The sequence below is a fragment of the Hyperolius riggenbachi genome, chromosome 9 (genome assembly GCF_040937935.1).
Source record: "Hyperolius riggenbachi isolate aHypRig1 chromosome 9, aHypRig1.pri, whole genome shotgun sequence".
NCBI classification, from domain to species: Eukaryota; Metazoa; Chordata; class Amphibia; order Anura; family Hyperoliidae; genus Hyperolius; species Hyperolius riggenbachi.
The window spans coordinates 43,266,629-43,290,206 of NC_090654.1; the positions used below are offsets into that span (position 1 = coordinate 43,266,629).

At 45.5% G+C, this 23,578-nt stretch overlaps 1 protein-coding gene across 1 annotated transcript in view; it reads right to left on the minus strand.

Annotated features, from left to right (window-relative positions):
* Window positions 1-23,578, minus strand: part of PRRT3 (proline rich transmembrane protein 3) — a 57,158-nt gene that overhangs the window by 8,319 nt on the left and 25,261 nt on the right. Inside the window, exon 3 of the mRNA XM_068252609.1 lies at window positions 23,055-23,210. Coding sequence (XP_068108710.1) covers window positions 23,055-23,210 — 156 coding nt within the window. The remainder of the gene's footprint in view (window positions 1-23,054; window positions 23,211-23,578) is intronic.

A 23,578-nucleotide genomic window follows, 5' to 3' on the forward strand; every position in this document is an offset into this window, starting at 1 on the left:
GCTTAAAAAGAAATAAACATATACCTCTCTCTTCAATTGTCCTTAAAGAGTAGAGTGAGGACCATTGTCTCTACTCCTCAAGTCACTGCAGAAACAGTCCCCGTTAGCACCTGGGCTCCCCCATGGAAGCAGGAGTCATGGGGCTATTATTATGCCCTTGCCTAGAAGCTTTGTGGTGCTTTTGATTGTGGAGTACCGCTTTAAAGAGGAGCTGTAACCAAGGATTGAACTTCATCCCAATCAGTAGCTGATACTCCCTTTCCCATGAGAAATATCTACCTTTTCTCAAATGGAACATCAGGGGGCTCTGTATGGCTGAAATTGTGGTTAAACCCCTCCCACAGTGTGATGTTAGGACCTAGGTCCTGACAACACAATGTGGGAGCCGTGTTGCATTGTGGGAAATAACAGCTGTTTCCAACTGCCAAGCAACTAGAATCTTTCTCTGTGCATATGTATATCTATAATAAACAAACAAAAAAAAAAAACTTTTTGCCTATCACATAGTTAGGGGGTGTGGTTATAGATAAAGGCAGTATTTTTTCATGTCTGCCAGTAGTAAAGATGATAACATGCAAGCTGAATGTGGATCAATCAATATGAACAAATTACACGGCGAATATCAATCATTTCTTGATCTCTATTCTATTTAGTAACTTCTCACTTTGCAATGCATTGATTTATTTTTCCCCCTTTTTGCTAAAGTTCCTCTTTATGGAAATACTTGGTATTTTTGTCCTGTAATCTTTGAAAAGAGCTACTAGACTGCTTTACATACAATAAAGTCCCTAAACAACCAAGATCTCCCCCTGCTAGTACCGAATATCTGAGTATAGTAAGGATTCCTGCGTTCCCCCATCTGTGCCCCCTTGCTTGGGTGGGCTAGTATAGACTAAACCTTTCCATAAGGCAGTGTGAGGAGAGACGTGGGTCACCGGGATGGACACTTGTGATGAAGTGATGGAAACAGCCTGCAGATCCAGCCGTAAATGTATGAAACGAGCCACCACGTCCCGAGCCAGACAATCAGTTCAGCGCAGACACCGGCGAGAAGGTTTATTCTGGGAAGTAATCCCTTTGTGATATGGAATAATTAAGCACCATGGCCCTCAGCCATACGCCGTATTACTCAACCCTTTCTGATCTCTGCATTCCGCCTGAGCCTCTTCCATAGAAAAGCAACGGGACGCTTGCCAACGCTCATAACAATTACACCACAAGATCGTCAGAGTCCTCCAAGCCATGTTCTTGACGCCTCTTGTAAGATAAGCCAATACAAAGTGGCACATAAATAAGGGGTGATGTCTACTGCAGAGGACTGCACAACTAGCGCTAGAGAAAACAGAGAATACAGCTCAGAAGATATACTTATGTCTAGGAGGCTTAAGGGGGAACTCTGGAATATCATTAGATAGACCATTAACCCTTTAGCAGTCAATTTATTTAGATGTTTGCAAGTGCTCCAGGCCAATTTATTTTAGCACTTTTTTATTTCCTATTTGTTACATTTGCTTGCTACTAAATAATACTGCCGTTATGTGTATTTATGGCCACTTGTCACTAAGGGGCAGTGTAAGACAATAATAGAGGACTTGTGTTTCCGTTTCTGTATTTTCTGTCAGGCCCCGTTCACACTAGCGTTTTGGCATGCAAACGGACCGGATCCAGATCGGATTAGGACCTATCCGGTCCGTTTGCATCAGGCTGCCATCCGGATCCGTGTGGTAAAAACAGCGAAATATAATAAAAAAATTGTTGGGGCCAGCAGAAGGGGCACCTGGTGCACCTGTAGAATCAGGTCCTCCGCTGTTTAGGCCTCACCTCCACCTCCAACATACTGCCAAACAGCTCCAGCACGTAAGGTCACTGCTGCTCCACTGCTGCCCATGTGTCCCCATCCGAAATGGCCGCTAGAATACACATAGGAAGTGGGGTAGAACGTCAGGTGTTTGTATCCTGTGTGTTCTGTGCTTTCCGTTCCCCATTGGTTTCTATTTCCGGATGGTGCAGTCAGGCTCCGGTCCGGATCCGGACCTGAAAAATAGCGCATGTTGGAAAAGTGTCCGGAGTCTGGATCCGATCTGGCTACGTTCTATACGGAACGTACGCGTGTGAACGTCCGCATAGACTTTGCATTGCTATGCGGAACGTATGTTCCGTTTGTACAGTATACGGTCCGGATCCGGACAGGGAACGCTAATGTGAACCGGGCCTTAGCAGGGAGAGATCTCTGGTACACTTTAATCATCTTTACTCTACAGACATAAAAAAAAAAAAAAAAAAAAACAGACAGCTCCAACTGCCATTATATATAACTAACCACACCCCTAACAATGCAATAGGCTGAAAGTTTTTTTTTTTTTTTTTTAATAAATGTACATATGCACAGAGGGAGACACTGGTTGCTAAAATTGCCGCACGCTGTCTCTGCACAGAATGTGTAATGGCCATTACTGCATCAAGATAAAGGAGAGATAATGTGAGGTTATACAGATAAAGGGGTTGGTTAATACTGGGAATACACGATGCGTTTTTTTCGGTTGATTTTGCATTTGATCGATTTTCGATTCGTTTTTCCGCTCAATTTCCCGCTTGATTCTCTTATCTTTTTTTTTTTTATCAATTTCCATTCACTTCAATGAGAAATTGAGCGGTAAAACAATTGAAAGTAAGATCGAGAATGTCGGCTATTATCTATTGAACCTCCTATCTGCCGAAATCGACCGAAAAAACGCATCATGAATTCCCAGCATTACAACACCAATCCTAGATCTAGCTCTATCTGTTTAGCTTATGAAACATCTCTCTTTTTCTGTCTAAAGGCTGTCACAATTTTCCCATCAGACCGACTGGTCAATTGTTCATTTTTGGCAAGTCTGATCTGCTCCGGATCGAGAGTGAGATCAATTTTGTGTAGTACTGATCTGAAGATCGATCCCATTCTCAAATACGTGATTAGGATCAGGCTCAGCTTCTTTCGCCGAAGCCTGAGTGGGTCCATGCTGCTGCGCAGGCTCAGCGTGGCTGCGCATCGGGCGTCTCAGCGCTGGAATGTCCTGGTGGAGGGGGGCGGGGCTAAGCTTCTGGAGGTAAATATCTAACTTACAGGTTTCCTCTATGAACCTAGGGGATCCTAGGTAATGTGGGCATTGCTAACCGATATAATGCACTTCTCCTGTCAAAGGTGCTATGACCGATTTGTGTATCCTACATAATAAAACCCATCTCTGCGTCCTCCTGTATCCGTGCGTCCGGTCCTGACAGTTTCCTGTCTGTGAACCTCATTGCACTGTGGTAAATAACGGCTTTTTCCAACTACTAAGCAAGCAGTGTCACCCTCTGTGCATAGAACTTTCAGTAATGAACATTCCGTACAGATCACCTGGAGGAACTAAAGGTGGCCACTAATGGTCCAATCTCTAGTGAAAAATCGTTCGAGCGGTCAGAAATTCTGATCGGACGAAAAATCGTTCACTACACCATCAACTAACCATTTATTGCTTCCTATCACGACCAACAAGAAAATCCATATTTTGGTTCGACGAAAATTCAGTTGGATGACATTTTATTTACTCATTCATAATCGATTGTGTCCACCAATGGAGATTATTTACAACCAATCTGATCAGAATTTCTGATCGCTCAAACGATTTTTTGCTAAAAATTGTAGCGTTAGTGGCCACCTGAAAGAGACACTGAAGCGAAAAAAATATGATATAATGAATTGGTTGTGTACTATGAATAATTACTAGAAGATTAGCAGCAAAGAAAATATTCTCATATTTTTATTTTCAGGTATATAGTGTTTTTTCTAACATTGCATCATTACACAACACTCAGTATTCAAAATGATTCTTTCAGAGCAGTCTGTGAACTAATGACCTCTCCTCTGGCAGAGAAAAAGAAATTTGTTCACTAAGGGCTCGTTTCCACTATTGCGGTGCAGAATCGCCTGGATTCCACCGCTGTTGAAATTCCATGAAATAGCATGCGGATGCGAATTTTTACGCGTTTTTTGCCGCGAATTCGCATGCGAATTTGCATAGGTGAGGGTATATGCGAATTTAACCATGTCACTGCCTGTTTGAATTACATTGGTACCTATGCGAATTCGCATGCGAATTCGCATGAAAATTCGCATACCATAGCCGCATGCGAATTTCCTATTAAATACATTAGCGGCGATTCGCATGCATTCCACTCGCAGGCGAATTCGTTGGCTCTTTTGTGCGTTTTTTTACCGCTGAAAAAAACGCACCTCAACAACGCTACAGTGGAAACAGGCCCATCCACTTGCATTACATGTGCGAATCCGCATGCGTTGGACGCATGCGGATTCGTGATAGTGGAAACGAGCCCTAACAGTTGAGATAATAAAAGTCAGAAAACATCCCTCTCCACGACTTTGAAAGTCCTGGAGCTTAATGGCATTTTTTGTATAGAGATAACAACTGGAGTTTCTTAACTCTTCCTGTACTGGAAACAATTAGACAGATGTATCTGATCTGAACCACTTAACGACCGCCTAACGCCGATAGGCGGTGGCTGGTCGTTAGTGGTTTTACATGGAAACGGCCGTTCGAGCGGCCGTTCCATGTCGGATCAAGGAGGGTGTCTCCGTGAACTGCCTGCGAGCCTCCGATCGCGGCTCACAGGCGAAATGTAAACACATACGGCGCTGCAGCGCCGTAAAGGAGATCGGCGATCCCCGGCCTCTGATTGGCCGGGGATCGCCGGCATCTGATAGGCTGAAGCCTATCAGAGGCGGCGCAGGCGGATATCCGTCCTGCGCCGCCGAGGGGAAGGAAGGGACGTAAGAGAAGAGAGGGAGCGCGGAAATCGCTGCGGAGGGGGGCTTTGATGATCCCCTCCCGCTAACCACAAGTGGCCGGCAGATCCATCAGAATTGGCCCGGTCCTTAAAGTGGTTAATGTTTTATTTCTTAGCTGTACTACACATACAAATCATATCAGAATTTTTTTTTCGCTTCAGTGTCTCTTTAAGGATTTCACCACTTGTGAAACTTTAGAATGTAAATCGGGGAGAGGAAAGCTTTTACAATGGGCAAACACTGACTAAATCATATATTATAAAACCCCTGTTCCTGTGTTCTTCCGTGTCCCTGCATCCGTTGTGCCTGGAGTACATGCGCAGCACCTGGGTGGACTTCGGACAGCGGTGGGGGACAGGTGCGCATGGCTATGCACGCGCAAGGGTCACGCCTGTGTGCTCATTGAGAGAGGGGTCGCGACCGTGGCCTAGAGCTCGGTTTTTAACGGACGGGCGTTTTTACTAGTAATGTTAATAATAAACCAAAGACTATTGGATTACTGCCTGACTGCACTGGAAGCTGTACTGTGCTGCCCCATTTTCTGTAGCTAAAAATAAAGAAAAGACGTTGCTCTCCATGTTCTGCAGCCTGGCATGCCCTCCGTCCAGCTCCCCACAAGCCTGCCCACTGCCTGTCACATTCCCCAGCCTTCGCACTGCGATTGTCAATTCACGCTGATCTCTCCGGCTGAATAGCACGCACTCAGCGGCGGGGGCTCGGGGCATGCTGGAACAAAACCTCCCTACAGCAGAAACACAACAGAGGCCCGGCTGAGCTACTCCCTGTGTAAACACCGTGCGGGGAGGAACCCGAGCTATTCGCCTTTCACACTGGTAAAAACCACATCCAACCATTTGTACTAGACAATTCGATACATCGTCTTTCTAGTGAGTGTATTTTGGCTTAAAGGACACCTGAAGAGAGAGGAATATAAAGGCTGCCATATTTATTTCTTTTTAAAGGGACTCCGAGCACCTCTCATGGGCATGCCTTTAAGACTCCGACCAGTACAGCAAAGTACTTAAAGGGAAGATCCGCGCAGACTATAAAAAACAAACTGCACTTACCTGGGGCTTCTTCCAGCTCCTGGTAGTTGATCGGTGCCCTCGCCGCAGCTCCTCTCCCTCCCGGTGTCCAGCGGTAAAGAAGCCGACCTCGCCAGGTCGGCTTCTGTGCGCTCCACGGCAGGGGGGGTTACGTGGTGTAGGGACGTCATCAGGTCTCTACTGCGCAGGCGCAGAACTACTGCGCCTGCGCGGTAGAGACCTGATGACATCACTTACACCACGTGACCCTCGCCGTGGAGCGCACATGAAGCCAACCTGGAAGCCAACCTGGCGAGTTCGGCTTCCTCACCGTTGGACACCGGGAGGGAGAGGAGCTGCGGCGAGGGCACCGATCAACTACTAGGAGCTGGAAGAAGCCCCAGGTAAGTGCAGTTTGTTTTTTATAGTCTGCCCGGATCTTCCCTTTAAAGATGCATTTTCCTTGACCTTCCTGTAGCTTGTGCTCTCCTCTTTCATTTGATGCCTGAATCGCCAGTCTACACCATATAGTTTTCGTTCGATTTCAATTTAAAAATCGTGGCTGCCATCTTGGCTATGTTATAACTTCCGGGTCACCCCTATCTTCTCTATTAGAGAAGTGCATCACTGAAGCAGGAAGAGGAAGTGACACGCAAAGCCATTGCAAGAGGCTCCTCCAGACAGGTCATAGCACAACTTTGTTGGAAGTCGTCTGTCTTAAAGGCATTCCCATGAGAGGTGCTCAGAGTCCCTTTAAGAAAATCTAAGAAAAAAAACCCTCTGGGGGTACTTACCTTGGGGAGGGTAAGCCTCTGGATCCTAATGAGGATTTCCCCCATCCTCCTCCAACCCAGCGGTCCAGCGCTGGAAGACCCTGAACACCAGCGAGGTAAATATTTATGTACCGCGATCCAGAGCAGGCGCAGTAGAGCAGACCCGATTCCTGCCTGAGCCCAATTGGCAGCTGCTACTTCGCCTGCGCTGGATCGCGGTAGGTAAATATTGATACCAAGAGAATAGCTATCAGCACTTTGGCCCAGTTTTGGGAGCAGAGAGCAGATATTTGGCCGGGTGCACACCAAGCGGATTTTGTATGAGATCCACGAGCCGCATCAGCCAGTGAAAACGCTTGGCTATTGTATTTCAATGTGTGGTGCACACCGGCGGTTTGAGGTTTTTTAGCAAACGAGCAGCAGGAGGCGCGTTTGCAGCTTTGCAAAAACCTTAAACCGCCAGTGTGCACCATCCCATTGCAATACATTAGCCAAGCATTTTTCCAGGCGGATGCGGCCGGCGGATCGCTCCAAAAACCGCTCGGTGTGCACTGGGCCTTTGTGTGGAAAGTGAAGCAGCATTCTGGGAGATCTTTTCTACTGGCTTTAGAACTCTCAGCAAACCAACATTCTGCAAAGATCACCTGCCAGTACTAAAGATGTTGCAATTTGTGATAAATTACATAGAGTCAGAGAGAGGAAAGATTAGACAATGGGCAGGCACTGACTGAATATTTAATAAATGAATATTGGAAGAAAAAAAAAGAACACTATGAGCATTTAGTTTTTCTTAAAATTGCTAGTGTTTCTAAAATTGCTGTAAAGGTGCTTGTGTAATGAAATCCTGTGTAAGTGTTCCCACATGACCGATGAGCTTTTTTTCCAATGGCAAATGTGGGTCCTGCACAATTTTCTGGGGGATTGTGCTACAATGCAAGGTTTAAAGAGACACTGAAGCGAAAAAAAATATATGATATAATGAATTGGTTGTGTACTATGAATAATTACTAGAAGATTAGCAGCAAAGAAAATATTCTCATACTTTTATTTTCAGGTATATAGTGTTTTTTCTAACATTGCATCATTCTATAATATGTGCAGATTACACAACACTCAGCATTCAAAATCAGTCTTTCAGAGCAGTCTGTGAAGTAATGACCTCTCCTCTAGCAGAGGAAAAGTAAACAGTTCAATTACAGTTGAGATAATAAAAGTCAGATAACAGCCCTCTCCACGACTAACTTAGTCGGAGAGCTTAATAGCTTTTTTGCATAGAGATAACAACTGGAGTTTCTCAACTCTTCCTGTACTGGAAACAATTAGACTGATGTATCTGATCTTAATGTTTTATTTCTTAGCTGTACCACACATACAAATCATAAAATCATATTTTTTTTTTTCGATTCAGTGTCTCTTTAAGAAAAATCACAAATTGCTTTAGAATTGCTTCAAACAGTGATTTTGTGAGTGTTTTTCAAGCAAATTTGCTGGGTCAGAGTGCTCTTCCTGTTTGCACACACAAAAAACGCAAAACAAAAACGCATACGAAATCACTTACAAAAATAACACAAATCGCAAAAAAAAAAATTGCCAGGAATCACTTAAAATGGCTCACAAAAGCGCTTAGCGCTTGTGATTTGTATTGTGAACTAGGCCTTCTATATTATGTTACAGAATGCTCAGGAGGGGGAATTCTGCATAATAAACAGCTGTGCTAAGCTATAGGAAGTGTTTCTGATGCCAAAACTAAGATATTTCACTTAAAAGTGGGTTTCCTAAATAATATACTGCATTCTATTGTGTGCTGTTATGGTTCCTCTTTAAAAGAGAATTGCACAAAGTATCAGCGGCTTGTTAAGAGTAACGTCTCTGTTACATTAAGTAACTATTATTGTTAATGTTATCCGCCACAAAACATCTGACTGGTGCTCAGAGTCTGCCTGCAGTCAGCATTCCGACTTTCAGTTGAAAGATAGCTTGATGGACACATCCAAAGATAAAGGTCACCTTGAAGAACAATAGACTTCGGAGATTTACATTTTTCTAACCCTCCCTTGCAAGCTGCTTTCTGTGAGTGGAGATGCAGCTCACCATCCCACCCAATCAGGACATGGAAGAGGGGGCATCACTGATGTAGTTAGACTAGAGATGCTAATGGCTCTGAGATGATGCCAATGTTATGTTAATTGTATGCAGCTTGGAAGTAGACCAATACTAACCATCAAGCAACTACATTAACATCAACTCGAAATTATTAGCATGTCATTGATCACCTCTAAGCTGGCCACAGTGCACTAGTGACAGGAAATGACAACTAGGGACTTCTGCAAAGAATAAGCCCAATGGGGCCAATGTAACTCCTGAGTCTCATGTATCCCTTTAGATGTGAATATTCCTTTTCTCATGCAGATGAAGCTCTCAGAAAGCCAAAGTGCTGAAGATGGAGAAAAGGATGAGGCTTTTTTTCTGCAATGGGGTGGAGATATAAGCAGGAACCAAACGGGGCTCTGGTGAGTTTTCTTACACACACCACATACCAGGGCATTCTAACGTTTCAGAATTGGTGTGTTTTTTTTACACAACAGGCGCACTTTAAGACTAGAACAAGGGATGCCAACAAGTAGATGGAAATTTCAGGATGTTCTGTACACCAAACACTGTACTGTTGTCATGGTTGCAAGTTGTGAAATTTTTAACTTCCTGTCAAATTTCTCAGATTCTCTGTGGCTGTAGATTAAAGCAGGAAGCAATTTTTTTTAATAAAATAAAAGGATAAAATTACTTCTATAGTACTGACTATTATTGTATAATTTTTTAATGTAATTTTTTTGTTTAAAGTAGAGTTTCCCTTTTCGCATTCACAAAAAGCTCTTCTATAGTAAGCAGGGCCACTGCTGAGTCCGGCAGGCCCTGGCGTGACTTGATTGGGAAGCCATTTTACTATTCATCGCACAAATGTGGGTCTGTTTTTACCCCGCGGCTCTACAAAGCGATTTCCATCCAGGCCTGACACAATCGCACTCCAGCCATGGCAATCATTCAGAAATCATTTTTATAAACATATGGAGACGTTCAATACTCGCCATGAGTCATCGAAGAAAAGAAAAGCAGACGTTGTTTATAAGAAACGTGAAACTCCAGAGAAACGGCTCGTCTGATGAGACCAAACGGCTGGCTATGTAATAAAATGTAATCGTCTGTGCAGGAGGATGAATAAAATATACTCTACAGGGCTTCCTCACCCCAAAGGCTTGTATATTACTGCAGAATACTACAACAGTTAGAAGAAAGACTTATTAAGGGGAACTCCGCAGATCAGGGTGGACCTCATGCAGGGCTGGTTTTACATTTCAAGGGCTTATAGGCAAGGCTGGATTTCTGGAAAGGTCACAAAGGCCAGGGTCTGGGTTGGCTGTTGCTCATGGGGTAGGCGGGACATGGAAGAGGGGGTGAGTCGGAATCCAAGAAAACCGGTTTCACATGGAACAGGAGTCACAAGAAAGTTCCCCTAGGGTGCAGAAAAAGTATAACTTTGACCTTCCCTGTAGGCAGGCAAGTCCTAGTGCCTTAAACCCCACCCATTAATGACCCACCCCAAGCCACACCCTCTGTCTGGACAGAGAACGGAATACAAAGCTGAATATTTGTGGAATGCGCATGAGAGAAAGGTGAAATTGATGGGGCTGGATGACAAAGACAGTGCAAAAAAGGCATCTGTATGCTTTATATGCACACAAGGTTAGGAATTTCAGCTGTGAATTAAAAAAAATTGCTCACTTAAACCAAGCAGCAAGCACATTCCTATTATGGCACATTACGGTATATCTGTGCATTTACCCACTTACATCTCCATAGACTCTCCAGGGAAATTCAGTTTATGCCCTCCCTTGTGAAGTCTGAACTATGGGGATGATACAATCACAGCAGCTGTGGCCACGCCCACAAAGGCTGAAAGCTGACTGATATATTTAATATCTGTGCCCTGAGAGGAACTTTATCGTGAAAAGTGCTGCTACAGTTCTGTTTCTATTCTTGCTGAAGTTATTTAAGTCTAAATTGACTAATAAGAACAGAACAGTGTGTGACATTCATATGAAGTATGTTTCTTGCCAGACCGATAATCATGTGGCAACAGTTATATTCTGCTAATAAGCTTGGCAGGGGGAGTCATTTAAAGCAGAACTCCTGCCAAAGCTTTTTTTTTTTTTTTTTTCCTTTTTGGACATTGTAAAGAACATCTATTAAATTGTATTGCTGTCTATGTTACAATTAGATTGATTCACTATTACTTCCTGTCATCAAGAACAGAAAGCAGTTAAAGTGACCCTGAGCAGACCCTTAAAGAGGAACTCCAGTGAAAATAATGTAATAAAAAAATGCTTCATTTTTACGATAATTATGTATAAATGAATTAGTCAGTGTTTGCCCATTGTAAATTCTTTTAAATCCCTGATTTACATTCTGACATTTATCACATGGTGACATTTTTACTGTTGGCAGGTGATGTAGCTGCTGCTTGCTTTTTTGGCAGTTGGAAACAGCTGTAAACAGCTATTTCCCACAATGCAGCAAGGTTCACAGACAGGAAACTGCCAAGAGTACGTACTCAGAATTTCTTTGTGGGAGGGTTTTCACCACAATATCAGCCATACAGCGCCCCCTGATGGTGTGTTTGTGAAAATGAATAGATTTCTTATGTAAAAGGGGGTATCAGCTACTGATTGGGATAAAGTTCAATTCTTGGTCAGAGTTTCTCTTTAAGAAAACCAGAGCTGTTAGAATACAAAGTATCTATCAATACTTACCCGGGGCTTCCTCCAGCCCCATAAGCACGTCTGAGTACCTCACCGTCCTCCCGCAGTCTGCCGTTCATCTGCAATAAGCCCAGGTAACTGGTTCATTTGCACCAGTCGGGGTCTTTTGCACATGCGTGATCGGGGAACGTTCGTCCTCAGGGGAATGACGCTGGATCCATCTTCCTCCAGTATTTAGCGAGTGAGTATTTAGTGAGTATTTAGCTTAAAACCGGCCTAAACACCCAAAATACTGGAATATAATCCCAGGTCTATGAGAGTAAGGAGATCCCAGTTATGAAACATTATATAAGCAAGCCCTCCCTTCCTTGCTATCTGCTTTATATCATTTGGCGGAATGCAGTAGTAATACTATAATGCAATCATCGGATGCAAGACTTTATTTCTGAAAACCGCGCTTCCTGACTGAAATCCCCGGCTGAGACACACCGATAATTACTGATCAGGCTGCCTACAGCTTCTTAGGAAATGGAATATCCCAACTTGTCTGTATAATCCACTCTGCTGACACAGAGGTCAGGAAGCAGAGGATTCTGGGATGAGGCAGTTCATGAAAACAGGCCTGAAGCCTTGGCGATCCCCCTTCCACCAGCATCTGCTTCACATTTGGGTAAACTCCTTGCAGCCTTCATGGGTCTGACGTGAGTTTATTTGGCTGGCGGTGTTAACATCCATCAGACGCACTGACCTAAACCAGTTATGGGCAAACATTGCCAAGAGTGATGTCACCATTCCCAATTTCCCATTAAAAACTGTGTGTTCTGTGCTATAAAGCTGTTTTTATTGGGGAGATCCCATAAGGTATGTCCCCAGTTTGAAAAGATAGAGTAGAACATTAGACACATGGAAATGCTGGCACTGCTGATGTTGGTCTTCAGCTGTACGCAGATTATCATGTGATCTTTTGAAATCAGTACGATCTGTGAGCTAGGTGCTATATAGGGATTTATTGCGTCTGTGTAATATAATATGCAGCCAAGTCTATGAATCCATTCAGTGCTGGCTTTTGGCCTGAGTGGTCGCCCAGGGCGCTACACAAAGTCAGGGGCACCAGCAGATGTTGGGGGCCTACCTAACATTGTGGGGCACAGCTGATTACCTGATCTGGGGGGAGGGGACATCTGATGGTAGTTTACTATGGCTAAACCTTACACTACTGTCACACAGAACCCTCACCCATGACGCCTAGCCCAGCTCAACCTTCCCCCCCCCCCCCCGGCACAAACTGCCTACCTGACGCCTAACCCTAAATTCCCCCCTGCACAAAGCACCTGACTTTAATCCGCCCCCCCACAAACTACCTGCCTGACGCCTAATCCTAACCCGCACCCCACAAACTACATACCTGACGCCTAACCCGCCCCCCACAAACTACCTGCCTGACACCTAATCCTAACCCGCCCCCCACAAACTACCTGCCTGACGCCTAATCCTAACCCGCACCCCACAAACTACATACCTGACGCCTAACCCGCCCCCCACAAACTACCTGCCTGACACCTAATCCTAACCCGCCCCCCACAAACTACCTGCCTGACGCCTAATCCTAACCCGCCCCCCACAAACTACCTACCTGACGCCTAATCCTAACCCGCACCCCACAAACTACCTGCCTGATGCCCAATCCTAAACCGCCCCCCACAAACTACCTACTTGACGCCTAATCCTAACCCGCCACCCACAAACTACCTACCTGACGCCTAACCCGCCTTCCACAAACTACCTGCCTGACGCCTAATCCTAACCTGCCTTCCACAAACTACCTGCCTGACGCCTAATCCTAACTCGCCCCCCACAAACTACCTGCCTGACGCCTAATCCTATCCCGCACCCCACAAACTACCTGCCTGATGCCTAACCCCCCCCCCCCCCCAAACGACCTACCTGACGCCAAACCCTAAACCCCTCATCCACAAACGATCTGACGCCTAACCCCCACAAACTACCTACCTGACGCCTAACCCTAACCCCCCCCCCCCCCCCGACTACAAACTATCTGACGCACAACCCTAAACTCCACCCCTCACATAACCCCCCGCCTGCACAAACTACCTCCCAGCAGATTTCTAACCCCCCTGCGCAAACTACCTACCTGACGCCTAACCCTAAGCCCCCCACACAAACTACCTACAAGACGCCTAACTCCCCGCCCACCATGTGCAAGTTCCCAAATTACCCCGCAATGCCGATATTTCAATAGGCGCCTCCTCTCTACTCTCTGCACTACTCTATCCTACGAGTGTATTTATTGTGGAAAGGCAACAATCTGTTTCATTTCTAGGGGCCCCAATACCTCATTCACTGTCGTTTCATATCTCAGGCTAGTAAAAACAGTGGGCGTGTATACAGATATATAAACACAATATCCATTTTCACATTGTGCCGTAATATTTTCCCTAACTCCTTCCAGGTTACTTTCTGGCCATTGTCCAAGCAAATGCAGAGCCAGACACGGAGCCAACAACATCTTCAGCTAACCCCATGAACGGCAGACCCCCTTACTTCATACAGCGAGGGCCTCTTGCGTCCCCCGGGCCTCACCCCACCGTCCAGACTCCGTGACTCACATCCTATCCAAGAGCCTTAGGAACTGCAGCAAACTGACACCTGCCCAGTATCTAACACACTCTTTCTGTATTCTTTCAATTGTCTGTTTTAAGTTTCCACATTTGTTTTTCTTTTCTCGTTCAGCTCTCTAGACAGATCTGGGGCAGCGCTCAGGAAATGGACTTTAATTCTTTGCATAATTCCGTCTGACATCTTAAAGGAACTGGTCATGAAACTAACTCCTTCTAGCACAGAGACCGTCTCTAGTGTAGGATGGCCAACATGATATCCAATCTCACTAATATTATAAATGCAAACGTTTGTATGTTTGTTACTCAATCGCGCAACAATGGCTGAACGGATTTGAATGAAATTTGGCACACACATAGTACATTACCTGGAATAACATATAGGATACTTTTTATCTCCATAATCCAAAAGTGGGTGGAGACAAATACAAATTTCAACGGGAAAATGTAAACTGAAGCCATTCTTACACTGTTAATGGCAGGGTTCTCAAACTTTGCACAGTTGGTCACTGGGTGACTGGGATTAATATTCAGAAAATATTCAAAATTCACCAATTTATTTTCAAGGGGAATATTTAATTGCTGCTATTCTTGCACTGTTAATGGCACAAGTCTCAACCCTTGTACAGTTGGGTCACTGGGTGACTGGGGTTCAAATTCAGAAAAGGGGTGCCACAAACAGCCAATCAGATTTGTTTCATTTCAATGCAAATTATTGATGCCAAAGACAGCAAAGTTCACAAACTCATTGAGTAATCGTGTGTTGGAGTTAGAAAAAGTGGGTGAAGCCAACACCAGCCAAACACATACCCGGGCAACACCGGGCCATCAGCTAGTGTAGACTAAATGGAACTATGTTGGAAATAAGCATCAAATACAATATTCTCTTAACATGATAAAATGCTACCAAGCCAAATGTGGATGGCAGATAAGCATATAGTAAAATAGGGGGACAAGAGCTCAATTCTAACTGATGGAGTCAAACCAATGACAGTTTGGATGCTGAGAAGGGTGAAAAAAGGCACCGGCAAGCCCCACCCCCATTCAGTACCTAACTCATCGTAATCCAGTGGCCAACGGGCCGGATTGTGCCTCTGGGATGTAGACCACCCCAAAAGCCTCTCTGGCAACTTGCATAGCTCCATCCAACTTCATATTACACTAGATCACCGCAACACCAAAAGGAGTAGAATGTGCCAGCAAAGAGCAAGGTGTGCTCCCAGGTGCCAGCCTCAGCCGCAGGTAGGCTGCATAGAAAACAGTCGGCATGGATCACAAAAGCGCCACCGCTTCTGGCAACATAACCACACATGTTACGTCACGTCGTAGCTCCGACCTACGCATTTCATTCCTAAGCAACTCCTCAGGGGCTCGAGAAGTTGTGCTCCTGAAGAGTTGCTTAGCAATGGAACACATAGGGCAGAGCTACAGAGAGTCATAACATGCATTGTGACATTGCCAGGCGCAGTGACGCTTTTAAGATACATGTCGATTGTTTTCTATGCAGCCTGCCTGCGGCTGACACTTGGGAACACATATTGCTCTTTGCCGACATATCCGAGTCCCCTAGTGCTGGAAAATTATCCGTATGCTTTAAATTCATCATCTACAGTATATAATCAAGTTACTTTGGATCCCCCCTCCAATCACCGTCCCCCACCGCGCGCTATACCTGTGGGGTTTCTGTTACGTATAGAAGCAGCATAGAAGCCAGAAAATACCTTCCAATACAGAGGAACAAGGTGTGATCCAGCAAATTCATCATTAGCTATGATGTCATCAGCACTTAATATGACATAATTGCTGTGTTAGCGCCCATGGAGCTGATGCTATCAACAGTGATAGACTGAGATCCCAGACTGCAGCCAAGCTGCTAATTGCATCCAGGACACACTGCGTTCCCGACACACACCTAATTGTGTTCATTAAATCATTCCACATGTCAACATAACATGCAAATGAGACAGAAATAGGATGGAAAATGAACGAGGTGTCGTCTTTGTTTGGCACCTGTGACGCTCAGCTGGAAGAGGATTAACTCATCTGCCACAATCTAATTTGGGTTTGACCCTGATGATAATGCTTTTTTTATTTTTATAAAATAATTAGTGTCTGTGTTTATAAATAATTCTTAATAGTATGGAAAGCACCAAGAAGCCACTGTCCTTCCTTGCACTAAGAAGAAGATATAGAAACTTCTTCAGCTGTTGAGGAACTAAAAGTCTCAGCATGCACTACCAGCACATAAAGGGTTAGAAATTGGGAGCAGGTTGGTTAGTATTACTTATAAGAAGAATGGAGGTTAGTTTGGGGCACTGGAGGAATGGAAGTTAGTGTTGGGCACTTGGGGAATGGAAGTTAGTGTTGGGTACTGGGGGAATGGAGGTTAGTGTGGGGTACTGGGGGAAAGCAGGTTAGTGTGTTGCATTGGGGGAATGGAGGTTAGTGTTAGGCACTGGGGGAATGGAGGATAGTGTTAGGCACTGGGGAAACAGAGATTAGTGTTGGACACTGGGGGAATGGAGGTTAGTGTGGGGTACTGGGGGAAAGCAGGTTAGTGTGTTGCATTGGGGGAATGGAGGTTAGTGTTAGGCACTGGGGGAATGGAGGTTAGTGTTGGGCACTGGGGGAATGGAGGTTAGTGTTGGGCACTGGGGGAATGAAGGTTAGTGTTGGGCACTGGGGGAATGAAGGTTAGTGTGTTGCATTGGGGGAATGGAGGTTAGTGTTGAGCACTGGGGGAATGGAGGTTAGTGTGGGGTACTGGGGGAAAGCAGGTTAGTGTGTTGCATTCGGGGAATGGAGGTTAGTGTTAGGCACTGGGGGAATGGAGGTTAGTGTTGGGCACTGGGGGAATGGAGGTTAGTGTTGAGCACTGGGGGAATGGAGGTTAGTGTGGGGTACTGGGGGAAAGCAGGTTAGTGTGTTGCATTGGGGGAATGGAGGTTAGTGTTAGGCACTGGGGGAATGGAGGTTAGTGTTGGGCACTGGGGGAATGAAGGTTAGTGTGGGGTACTGGGGGAAAGCAGGTTAGTGTGTTGCATTGGGGGAATGGAGGTTAGTGTTGAGCACTGGGGGAATGGAGGTTAGTGTTGGGCACTGGGGGAATGAAGGTTAGTGTTGGGCACTGAGGGAATGAAGGTTAGTGTTGGGCACTGAGGGAATGAAGGTTAGTGTTGGGCACTGAGGGAATGAAGGTTAGTGTTGGGCACTGGGGGAATAGAGATTAGTGTTGGGCACTGGTGGAATGGAGGTTAGCATTGGACACTAGGGGAAAGCAGGTTCGTGTGTGGCACAGGGGGAATGGAGTATAGTGTTGGGCACTGGGAGAATAGAGGTTAGTGTTGGGAACTGGAAGAATGGAGGTTAGTGTTGGGAACTGGAAGAATGGAGGTTAGTGTTTGGCACTGGGGGAATGGAGATTAGTGTGGGGCACTGGGGGAAAGCAGGTTAGTGTGTGGCACAGGGAGAATGGAGGTTAGTGTTGGGCACTTTGAGAATAGAGATTAGTGTTGGGCACTGCGCAGAAGAGCAGATCTGATCGGATTCGGCTATTTCCGCCTTAACCCGAAAGGGGGAGCCGCTAGTTCACCTGCGCAGGATTGTGGCAGGTACATTTTTACCTCACCACTGTTGGGGGGGCTGCAGCGTTGGATTGACGGGACACCAGAAGACGGGGGAAGCCTCGTTAGGATCCAGAGGCTTCCCTCTCCCGAGATAAGTACCCCCAGAGGTTTTTTTTTTTTTTTTTTACATTATAGATTTTCTTTAAGTGCAGCAGAGCCCACAAATAGCCTAAGAAGTTGGCCTTTACCACTGTGAGTACTACCAGCGATTCATGATAGCTGGTTGGGACTGCTGTTTAGTTGAGTTACAGATAACCAGCACCAGGATTGTACTTTGAAGAGGTAATAGCTACATTTAATGCAATTTGATTTGGAAAGTTTGGCCAAACTTTGACTTCACCCATATTTAAACATCATCTTGCTTTTTTTATGAGATCAGAGTTCTTTGTTAAAGGGTTAATGAATCCCTTCTCCACCCCAAGTCTAGCTCCCCCCCTCCATCTGCTTCTGGTTACTGATGTGAATCTGGGCCCTCTCCCTGCAGCCTCCAGCCCATGGAGAGGAGGTTAAAGGCGCTGTGTGTCAGGACTTCCCTGCTCCCGGCCACACACTTTCATGCATCACTCAGCAGCTGATCCAAATATGAAGCAGATGTTAACTTTTCAGAAAAGAATACTCTGCAACATATAAAGCAGCACTGCTCCCTTTTATATATAAATCAGTCTATGGGTATTCTCCCTCTCGCCGAATCCTCAGACTGCAATGCTCGCTCATAGAAGGGTGTATTGCTGTTGGCTGCTATAGTTTGCACAATATCCTATCACAGCTGAAATTTGATTGCTTGCTATTGGCACTGCAGACTGTCTTTTCATCCAGGCTGCACAGCTCCATCCTGGCCCCTGCCGTTGTTCCCCCCCCCCCCCTCCACATAGCACAGAACACTTGCAAGCCTAACGGCTAGCAATATGTCCGCATAGCCTTGGCACTGCACTGTCGCTAAAGGGATCATGACCCAATCCCTGCAATGCAACGATCATTGTATGTGTGAATGACACTAATGGGAACCAGAGGTTAAAAGAAAAAGCCAGATACTTACCTAAGGAGAGGGAAGGCTCTGGGTCCTAATGAGCCTTCCTTTTCCCCTCTCGGGTCCCTCGGTGCAGCGCTGGCTCCCGTGTTTGAATCCCCTGCTGCGGGGGACTTCGGGAGCCTCCCAAGTCCTCCCGATGACTGCGCACGCACGAGTGTGCGAGAGAGGGTGCGCAGTATGCACAGTATGGAGCAGCGCACGCACGAGTGTGCGAGAGAGGGTGCGCAGTATGCACAGTATGGAGCAGCACACGCACGAGTGTGCGAGAGAGGGTGCGCAGTATGCACAGTATGGAGCAGCGCACGCACGAGTGTGCGAGAGAGGGTGCGCAGTATGCACAGTATGGAGCAGCGCACGCAAGAGTGTGCGAGAGAGGGTGCGCAGTATGCACAGTATGGAGCAGCGCACGCACGAGTGTGCGAGAGAGGGTGCGCAGTATGCACAGTATGGAGCAGCGCACGCACGAGTGTGCGAGAGAGAGTGCGCAGTATGCACAGTATGGAGCAGCGCACGCACGAGTGTGCGAGAGAGGGTGCGCAGTATGCACAGTATGGAGCAGCGCACGCACGAGTGTGCGAGAGAGGGTGCACAGTATGGAGCAGCACACGCACGAGTGTGCGAGAGAGGGTGCGCAGTATGCACAGTATGGAGCAGCACACGCACGAGTGTGCGAGAGAGGGTGCGCAGTATGCACAGTATGGAGCAGCCCGAAGACTTTCCGAAGGTACCTTCGTCTGGTGGAAGGAGCAGTATTTGACCAATTTAGTCAAATACTGCTCCAGGGACAGCATTGCACCGAGGGCCCCAAGAGAGGAGATGGAAGGTTCACTAGGTCCCAGAGCCTTCCCTCTCCTTAGGTAAGTAACTGGCTTTTTATTTTAAACAGCAGTTCCCATTCACTTTAAATCCTGTCAGGTGCATCTCTGCAGAATGTTTGTTTACCGAGAGTTCTATGCACAGAGGGAGATATTGCTTGCTTGGAAGTTGAAAACTGTCAGGAGCATGGTCATGACATCACACAGTGCGAGGGGTTTCACCACAATATCAGCCTCACAGAACTCCTGATGATCGATTTGATAAAAGCTCAAGATTTCTTATGGGAAAGGGGGTATTGGCTACTGATTGGAATGAAGTTCAATCCTGGGTTAAAGTTCCTATTTTAGAGCAGAATTCTGGTTAATTCTATTGGGAGGAATGTAGTTAATAAGTTGAAGGACAACTGAAAGGGGAACTTCAGCCTAAACAAACATACTGTCATCAAGTTACGTTAGTTATGTTAATTAGAATAGATAGGTAATATAATCTCTTACCCACCCTGTTTTAAAAGAACAGGCAAATGTTTGTGATTCATGGGGGCTGCCATCTTTGTCATGGAGGCAGCCATCTTTTTGGTTGAAAGGAGGTGACATTTAGGACCATACCGATCCCCGTCACCAAAGGCCCGATACAACACTTACAAACCCTGATACAGCGCTTTATCTGGAGGAATCGGAAGGCTAGGATCAAATATCTGACATTAGCCAGACCCAGAGATCTTGGAGGCCTCAACGCCCCGCTGCTATTTAATTACTACAAGGCTGCCAGACTCACCCAGCTAGCCAGTGTCAATGCCCCTACCGAGACGGCTCCTTTGTGGGTAGAAATTGAATCATTGCTGGTAGCCCCCTTCTCCATGGTAGGACTCATGTGGGCCCGTAATATACCTATTCAGAAGATATCAAAAGTCTCACCCATCTCAGCATACGCCCTAAGCTTATGGTCTAGAACTAGGCAACTCTACTCTTTGCAATCTCCCACTTCACTAATGAGCTCCATACTTGGCAACCCGGATTTCCCTCCAGGGTTAAAGTTAGCGCAATATAAATGGTGGACTTATAATGGATTAACCAGAGTGGGTAAATTCTTACTGGCCTTCAAAATCTGCACTTCAAAACACTTCTGCGAGAAATACAGAGTACCTCGGGAGGAGTGGGGCAGACTAGAAGAGATATTCAGATACCTGGATACCATAGATCTGCATAGGACGATTCTCACTTACTCTCCCTTCGAGATTAGATGTAAGAGTCGGCCGATTGATAGGGGGTTTATATCGGACACATACGCCATACTCTCTCAACCGGTTCTGGATGGGAAGATTAAAGCCCAGCTGGACTGGGAGAGGGACTGTGGGTTTGAACTATCAGAAACTAGATGGGCTCACTGCTCCACAACTTTAACACGTGGATCCCTGTTCTATTCATCCATAGAGACTTCCCTGAAGCTGCTTCACAGAACTTACCTCACCCCATATAAATTAAATCTCTTCAACCCTTCATCAACAGATCTTTGCTTCCGTAAGTGCAACCAAATTGGAAATTTATGGCACACATGGTGGGCCTGCCCCATAGCACAAAGATTTTGGAAGGCTATTTGGGCCAAGATCAAATTGATCACTAACATCCAGACGGATTTAGACCCCTCTGTGATACTACTTGGAAATAGACCAGCCCCAATCAAATACGCTCTGCACAAATTTATTCAATTTGTAATGGCACAAGCCAAGAGGCACCTGGCACGCAATTGGAGAGGGAGATCTCTGTCTGTTGAGGCAGTCTTCAGGGAACTCAATAACACCATGGCTTCGGAACACATAAGGGCCAAAATTTTTGATACCATGGAAAGCTTTTATAAGGTGTGGGATCTGTGGATAGACTGGCAAGAGAACCTGGGCCTTTCACATGTTCTCCATGTCTTTTGACCCTTGAATCCATTCAGGGAGCCCTATGATCCTATGCCTCTACATATCTTTGCTCTTCCTCTGACACTATGAAGACATCGTGCGGGATTGCGTGACGGGGGGTGGTACCACGGCTGTTTTATCCTGAATGTGAAGTTATGCTAGCTCAACTCGTATTTTTCCCTTTTACCTTTTTTCCCTTTTCTTCCCCCCGGACGTCACCTATGGCATGCTGTGGTATCTCCACTCTAGGTGCGTCCCTGGATCCCATCCCTTTTCCCCTTCTTCTTCCTGTTCTTTCCCTACCCCTATCCCCCAAATAGCTGATAAAATTAGGGTTAAACAATCTGGGTTATAGTTATGATACATGTTTAGGTTACAGGGTTGAAATCTCGGATTGGCAATGACTTGCTCACATGGCTAGATATTATTTGCTACTCCCCGCATGTGGGGAATATTTGAACGTATTTGTTTTGTTCATGTGATTTTACTTTAATAAACACCCTTGAAACGAAAGGAGGTGACAAGGAGCATGAGACACAGTTCCAACTGTCCTGTGTCCTGATAACCCCTCCCAGCTGCACACACTAGGCTTCAAATGTCAAATTCAAAATGTATAAAAAAAAAAAATTGCACCAAAACAGCAGAACGAGAACAACAACATCAGAAATCCCATCATGCTTTGCACAGCATCAGGGGAAAAAAGCCCGGGCAGTTTTCTTCTGTGCAGCTAAAAATGAGGCTTGTATAAGAGAAACAAAGTTCTGATGCTGTGAAACTGGTAAAGAAACACAAAGCCTTTTCAGTTCTGCTGAGTCGATTTTTAGTCCGGAGGTTCACTTGAAGTGAGAGGGATATGGAGGCTAACTTTTTTTTCCTTTTAAACAATGCACATTACCTGGCTGTCCTGTTGATCCCCTGCCTCCAATACTTTTAGTTATACAGTAGATCCTGAACAAGCATGCAGATCAGAGGTTTCTGACTGGATTAGACACATGCTTGTTTCAGGTGGGTGATTCAGACACTACTACATCCAAATAGATCATCAGGATGCCAGGCAACTGGTATTGTTTAAATGGAAACACATATGGCAGCCTCTGTATTTATTTATATTTAACCACAATGCCCTATGCCTATATTTGCTGGTGTTATGCCACTATCTATATACAACAGTGGTCTGGCGAAGCTGAATATTGCTCCGCCTACGCCCACAGTGATGTGGCTACCCGCCCACTTTCCCATTCTCTCTCAGTGAAGGTAAGCAGAAAGCTACATCACTGTAAGTCCAGGGATGGGAGGAGCAACATTTAACTTCCAGGGCACAGCTGAACGTCCTCTCTGCAGTCGGGTCAGATGCTTATTTTCACTGTGGGTTGCTGGCAAAAAGGGGTCAGCATTCATGGATCAAAGTAATGTGATTTAGAGGACATTTATATAAGCTCTCCAGGGCATATTTAATTTACAAATTTCAATTTTATTTCAAATTTGCTTTAAAAAAATGTATATAACCTATATTATTGATACGCAAGCCCATCTGTAAGGAAATGTCTTGTCATAATGTTGTAGAACTATGAAAAAAATTCAAAACTTGCTTCCTGGTGTCCATTACTATCATGCAAACCTCATCCTCCTACTATACATAGGAATGAGCATAGCCCCCTACCTTGTGGCTTGGTCAGCAGTGTCTTGGTCTTCCACGTTGTAGACATGACCAGTCCAGGTGGAATGGTTCCCACCAACGCATTTCGCTGAGTGATTAGTGGAATTTTGCCGGGCTGTGCGGAAGATCTTTCTTGTTCGAGAGGGTCACCCTTATTATCTGGAATAAAGAGAAAGAAGACTGTTCCATTAACAAGTGATGTTCAGTAGGTAGTATTTTTGCTTAACATAATGGGTCATGAAGTTCACCAGAGAAGATCAATAAGAAGCATATTTTGTTGTGATCTTGCAACTCGACAAATTCTAATATTGATTGACCAACTTCCAAGCTACATAGAAAATGTTTTATCGAGTCGGGAAATTAACATCTCATTCATCGTCTCTGATGTTTAGCCATAATTGGTTCTCCCCAAAATTGTCCCTAGTCTGCGATAGGGACTTAAAACTATGGCTATAGTATTAATAGGGAGTATTTTGAGCGCCTCTGAGGACAGTCATTGACTTGACTATGTATTCTAGAGATTGCTG